This window comes from Littorina saxatilis, linkage group LG2 (genome assembly GCF_037325665.1).
Source record: "Littorina saxatilis isolate snail1 linkage group LG2, US_GU_Lsax_2.0, whole genome shotgun sequence".
Lineage (NCBI taxonomy): Eukaryota > Metazoa > Mollusca > Gastropoda > Littorinimorpha > Littorinidae > Littorina > Littorina saxatilis.
The window spans coordinates 73535682-73542766 of NC_090246.1; the positions used below are offsets into that span (position 1 = coordinate 73535682).

Genomic DNA, 7085 nt, shown 5'->3' on the forward strand with positions numbered 1-7085 from the left:
TACCGAGTGTTCGCTCCTACAGTCTATTCAGAAGCATAGTGAAACGGTCTCAGGGTATTAAAAAATAAAGTCAAGTGGTCTCAGGCTACTGTATTACCAGTTGTGATCTGTTGCAAGGGTTAGTATTGTTGCTGTCGACTCATACCTGTGCGTGTAAACCGTTTTGATTATCTTCACGAATCAGATCCAAAGAGGACACTGCGGGTCACTGAAAATGTTAAAGACATAGACTGACAACCAATATATTTGGACAAAACACATGTCCACGTGAACTAAACAAGTAGATGACACATACATCAATGTACACCTTTTTTTTTTATTGAAAACATGATCTTACAGTAAAGAACATGGTGAATTCACTTGCAAAAGAAGGCTTTCAATATTACGTTATCTGATGCCTCTTGCTTCGCCTTCCTGCTCCCTCGCCCCGCTCTCCTTCTCTTCGGCTGAACTTACACCCCCACCCCCTTCCAAACCTCACAACTCATCATCACCCCACAGAGTTAGAAAGCGATAGAAGGTTCGATAGTGAAGCAACCCTAGCCTTCTATGCCCACAATTAGCCACGTTGGCATTGTGGCATGCAGGTAATTGCATATTAACACTCTGGTCCAATCTGTTCACCTGCCAGGAGTTAAAGGCACCGGCCTTCTCCTACACACGATCAGTCGTATTCACAACCACATCGATGATAGATGTTTCCTGTCCTACAGGCTTTGCCTATTAAGGACTAGCACTGTCTATGCGCTATACACCACGACATCGATGATAGATGTTTCCTGTCTTGCAGGCCTTGCCTATTAAGGACTAGCACTGTCTATACGCTATACACCACGACATCGATGATACCAAATCTGACGTATTTCGATTTATAGATGTAGAAGTTATTATCATTTTTGTGGGTGGATGTTTCCTGTCCTACAGGCTTTGCCTATTAAGGACTAGCACTGTCTATACGCTATACACCACCACAGATGTGTCCAGGCTGTTATATTGGATAAGAGAACCCCATTCTGACCATCATCGCTCCACGCTATCGCTTTAAGTCCCTCTGACCGGATGCTCTAGTCCTACGCGAATCTATCAAAACAAGAACTACAGAGTTATCTCCCATATGTTTTTCGCGAGCGCTGATCTAAATTTGAGATCAGTGTTCGCGAGAGGAAAATGATTGCAGATTGGCCGACTTCGACAGTGATCTCCGTTCTGTTCTTCACAGTTATGATAAAGACATCGTTCTAAGGTCAAAACAAGTCGAAATTTTGGGACTGCTGCCCGAAGGAGACCGTAATATATGGTTGTATCACTGTCAACTCGTTACAGAAAAAATCGTCTGCTCTAGCGAGCCCCGGAACCAAACGGTTGATTATCACGTGACACTTTTGCCATATTTAGAGTTGTTTGCACAGTAAATACATCCGCGAAAAATAGCTCGCTTGAAACTGTCTAAAATAAAAATTCCTCTGTAATTTAAAAATTACAAAACACCATGAAAAATCATTATCGACGATCGCGAATCTGCTTATATCAATAACACATTACAAAAAGCTCTAAATATGTAAAATAAAATCGGTTTCCTTGCCAGACAAGGAAACTCAAGGCATCCTGTCAGGGAGAGAATGAGCCGAACTCATTTTGACCTGAGTTCAGGATAAAGAGAACCCGTCCACTTGGCCACATACCCAAATCCAACAGCAAGGCAGCCTGTACAAAGTGAGAATAGTTTGCTGAACGAGTTTTCGCAGATTTACTAAAAGGAACGTGTCAGTCAAAAAACTGATGTCCGATTCTGTATAGAAAACAGTTAGGATGTGTTTATTAATTTGGGTATATGTCCATGTGGGAAACACGCTCGTGCCCAATGTAAAAGCCGGGCTGGAGCTGGAGCTGAAAGTAAGACAAGACTAGGCGTGTTTGATTTTGTGAAATTCTTGTTTGTTTCACCGGACGAAGTTTATTTACAATTTGGAAACCGTTTGCGTTTATCTGTTTACATTTGTTTGGTTCATATACCCCCATTTGTTTTCCTGAAATAAATCCTTTTGCCTTGGTTTTCCCCCTTCAACGCCCCCCACCCCCCACCCCCTCCCCCTCCCAACTTCGCCGTTGTCTTTTTTGGTCCGCTTCTCTGTCATTTCCCCGGGTCCATGTCACCCAGCCCTGCAGCTGCACAGACGACCGCAGAATTCTCACGCTGCGTACAGAATGGGTTGTCCATTTCATCTGTTGCTGTAATTAGTATTACCGCTGGCACCACTAATCACAGTCAAGTCACTGTGTAGGCATTTCTAGTACAATGATGATTGATAGCGATGTTGGCTGAACAAAACTGCTGATTAGGCGAGCGATCTCCGTTAGCGCTGCTGAATGACAATTCCCATAGACAGACAGAGGCAGACAAAAGAAATATGATATGCAAGCAATCGTATTCACACAGACAGACAGACAGACAGACACGCAGACAGACAGATAGACAGACAGACAGACAGACACGCATAGACACACATAAGCACATGTGCACGCAGACAAGCACACACTCAAAAACACGCGCGCGCGCACACACACACACGCACGAACGAACTTGCACTTACACACAAACACATATTCTTTACAAGCTACATATTTTAAAGTGATAACATCTAGCAAAACAAGTGTTGACCTTAACGGGGTCAAGAAGCCGGCCTTGAATTGGTAATATGGGGGTGGGACAGAGAGACAGACAGACAGGGGGAGGGAAACAAACTTATTTTAAATGAATAAATTATAATAAAACAAGTCGCGTAAGGCGAAATTACTACATTTAGTCAAGCTGTGGAACTCACAGAATGAAACTGAACGCACTGTTTTTTTCTCACAATGACCGTAGTCCGCCGCTCGTGCAAAAGGCAATGAAATTAACGAGCCTGTTTAGCGCGGTAGTGGTTCCGTTGTGCTGCATAGCACGCTTTTCTGTATCTCTCTTCGTTTTAACTTTCTGAGCGTGTTTTTAATCCAAACATATCATATCTATATGGTTTTTTTAATCTGGAACCGACAAGGAATAAGATGAAATTGTTTTTATATCGATTTCAGAAATTTATTTTTAATCATAATTTTTATATTTTTTAGTTTTAAGAGCTTGTTTTTAATTCGAATATAACATATTTATATGTTTTTGGAATCAGAAAATGATGAAGAATAAGATGAACGTAATTTTGGATCGTTTAATACAAAAATAAGTTTAATTACAACTTTCGGATTTTTAATGACCAAAGTCATTGATTAATTTTTAAGCCTCCAAGCTGAAATGCAATACCGAAGTCCGGCCTTTGTCGAAGATTGCTTGTCCAAAATTTCAATCAATTTTAATGAAAAATGAGGGTGTGACAGTGCCGTTTCAACTTTTACAAAACGCCGGATATGACGTCACCAGAGACATTTATCAAAAAAATGAAAAAACACGGGATATCATACCCAGGAACTCTCATGTAAAATTTCATAAAGATCGGTCCAGTAGTTTACTCTAAATCGCTCTACACACACACACACACACACACACACACACACACACACACACACACACACACACACACACACACACACACACACACACACACACACACACACACACATACACCACGACCATCGTCTCGATTCCCCCTCTACGTTAAAACAGTTAGTCAAAACTTGACTAAATGTAAAAAAATAAAAAAATAAAAGAAAACAAATAATTTTTAGAAAAAAATTCATTACAAAAAATTAATTGAATAAATTAAGAAATAATTTTTAAAAAAATTGACCGAGCTCTTTACACGTGGTGACATGGTAGACAAACAAACACCTAAAACCCGGACAAACAGGCAGAGCAAATCCAGTAAGCACCCTTTACAAAGCGGCTTAATAATCCAACGCATGTTCGCATGCTGTCAGAGATCGAACGAGACCCGAAGGGAAGTAACTCATTATCGCCTCTTTCCAAAGTAAATGACGTACACAGTTTTGCGTCACTTCACCTTCACAGTACCAATGATATTACTCAGGAACGGCCCATACTTTCTAAAGAAATATTCAACATAAAAAGTATCCTTCTACACAACCCACGCCATCCAAATAGAAACAAGAAAGGGAGGTAACTCATTCCATAAAAACCATGTAATTAGGAATTGAATATATATTGTGACACTCTCAGTGGGCAGCACATGCCTTCAAATGCTTTTGAGGCCACCCCGGGCGAAGCTGGGCCCTGAATCTCTAATATCTTCTAAAACGTTCCTGAGGAAGGGAGATAACTCAAATCAGCAAACTGAGTATGTTGATGGTAATACTTTTACACTGTCTGATTCTTATAGAATATATAGAGTCGAAGTGAGAAACAAAATGCTAGTAATAACAATCTAGTGAACGAAGAAGAAGAAGAAGTAATAACATAAGACCAAAACATTATTTGGCAAACGAGTCCGTACCACGGAACCACACACACCAATAAAACAAACTCCACTGTTACCGCCCAACGAAGCATCCAAATTTTGGAGCACGTAAAATGAAATTGAACAAAAGCATGGCGGCTGCCAAACCAAAACACTGATCTAAAAATATAGATCAGTGAACCAAAAAGGGGAAAGGGAAGTAACCTGCGGGAATCCCCGCATATGTCAGTGGGTTTCGTCCCCTGGCTCGGTTTGTAAAAGCGTTACAAGCTAATATCTTCCGTTTGACTACCGTTAGGAATGTATTTTTTTTGCATACAAAAAACAAAGCCTATTCCTAACAATTTCACAAAATTCGAGATTAATTGACCCAGAGATACTAGTCTTACCCGACAAACACCGACCGACTGACCGCCCGCCCGCCCGCCTCAAACAAACAAACAAACAAACAAACAAACAGACAGAGCAAATCCAGTAAGCCCCCCATTGTTATAATGGCGGCTTAAAAACGGCCTCTTATCGCCCCAAGAGCTATATATTTCAGGTTGGGGGTTGTCATTATGTGACCACACACCAGGAATACCTTCAAAACAAACGATTGAGCGCTCAGTTACTCAATTTGAAAACGGCTGTGTTTTGAGTGGGCATCCCAGACTGTAATTCTCACTGTGACGCCTTTTTGCGCCAGTAATAATTTTCGTCCTATATTTTGCCCCTGAGTGTTCCTAGATATAAAGATTTGAAATTGAGCCGAGAGCTTCCGAGTTCGTCTTAGGTGTTGAATAGAAAACGGCTGTGTTTTGAGTGGGCATTCCAGACTGTGATTATCATTGTGACGCCTTTTTGCGCCAGTAATAATGTTCGTCCTACCTTTCGCCCCTGAGTGTTCCTAGAGATACAGATTTGAAATCTTGGGTGTTGAATAGATAACAACACACACGAGGTAGGTCTTAGAACTAGTGTTTGAGCGTTCGTTTTTTCAAATCTAAATGCTGTAATTGGTAGTCTTTTCCCATGGTGATATTCTCCAACGGACAGTGTGTGTTTTTGTAGGGGCGGGGATATAGCTCAGTTGGTAGCGCGCTGGATTTGTATTCAGTTGGCCGCTGTCAGCGTGAGTTCGATCCCAGGTTCGGCGGAAATTTATTTCAGAGTCAACTTTGTGTGCAGACTCTCTTCGGTGTCCGAACCCTCCCCCCGTGTACACTACATTGGGTGTGCACGTTAAAGATCCCACAGTTAATAATTGTCTACCTATACCCGTGTGACTTGGAATAATAGGCCGCGAAAGGTAAATATGCGCCGAAATGGCTGCAATCTACTGGCCGTATAAAATTTCATCTCACACGGCATCACTGCAGAGCGCCTAGAACTGTACCCACGGAATATGCGCGATATAAGCCTCATTGATTGATTGATTGATTTGTATATAATGCGAAGCGTTTTAGCCCTGTATGGCACGGGATTTGCATGCGTTTGCTAGACAATAGGCTTGACTTCCCAAATCTAACGGTTTTGATCTGCTTTGACGAATGGGTATCTATGAAAACTGAAACAAATATGGTGACGGACGGAATTCCGGACTCCTGACACAGAAAAGCTAGGCGAAGGAAACCGCTAGCTGATTAAAATTCATTTAATGTGTGCGTGTGTGTGTGCTCGTGCACGTGCGCACGTGTGTGTATGTGTGTGTGCGCAAGTGTGTGTGGTTGTGTCTGTCTGTGTCGTCTATGTCAGCTTAATAGATTCAAAATAATGTTCTTCTTTGCAGAGCGGTGGGGAAAACATGTCTTCTGATCAGCTACACGACAGACACGTTCCCAGAAGAGTACGTCCCGACAGTGTGAGTTATGATGTTTTTGTTCTTCTGTGAAATGAAATGGAACCCCTCCTTTTAAGACACTTCGATTTAAGACATACCCCCCCCCCCCCCCCCTGTTTCAAGATCTTGCCTGTTTCAAATGTTCTGTTCAAAGCTTTTCCCTGCGTTTTCAGACGTCCTCCTATTTATGACCTGATTTTCTCAGGTTTTTAAGGTCTTTCAAATGGTGGTGGGGTGTCCTCTTTCAGCACATGGCAATTATAATAAAATGCAATGCATATTTCCATGTGAGCTGTTGTCTTGTATGTGTTATTGCAGAATATATTTATATATGTCTTTGGTGTGTTATCTACATAGATCCGACTTCTTTGCCCAAAACAGAAAACATCATCATAGTCTCATTCCCAACATTTAGCCATTAATGTGTTTTGTGTTATTCAGGTTCGACAACTTTGCAGAAGACATCACTCTCGACGGCAATCTAGTGAAGCTACAGTTATGGGACACGGCCGGTCAAGAAGACTATGATAGGTTACGTCCTTTGGCTTACCCCAATACCGTAAGTATTGCGACTCCTTATGCGTTGTTGTTTTGGGGTCAGTGATTGGAGCATGAAGCGATATAAAAACATTTAGTCAAGCTGTCGGCATCAAAGTAACAGATTAACACCAAAAAACTGTTATCGCCGAGAATATATTAAGATAGTCTCGACTAACCACACCGACAAAAACCGAGACGGGTCACGCTCGTCTCCGCGTGGCGCGCAAACGCAGTACTTTTTTCTGTAATTCTGAGCACATTTTTATATAATAACATATGTATGTTTTTGAAATCAGGAGAAATTGTGAAATACGATG

General features: G+C 41.6%; 1 protein-coding gene across 1 annotated transcript in view; it reads left to right on the forward strand.

Moving 5' to 3' along the window:
- Window positions 1–6787, forward strand: part of LOC138959689 (ras-related C3 botulinum toxin substrate 1-like) — a gene marked incomplete at its 3' end in the record, with an annotated part of 43243 nt that extends 36456 nt beyond the window's left edge. Inside the window, 2 exon segments of the mRNA XM_070331274.1 lie at window positions 6178–6249; window positions 6670–6787. Coding sequence (XP_070187375.1) covers window positions 6178–6249; window positions 6670–6787 — 190 coding nt within the window.
- Between the last annotated feature and the right edge of the window lie 298 nt (window positions 6788–7085).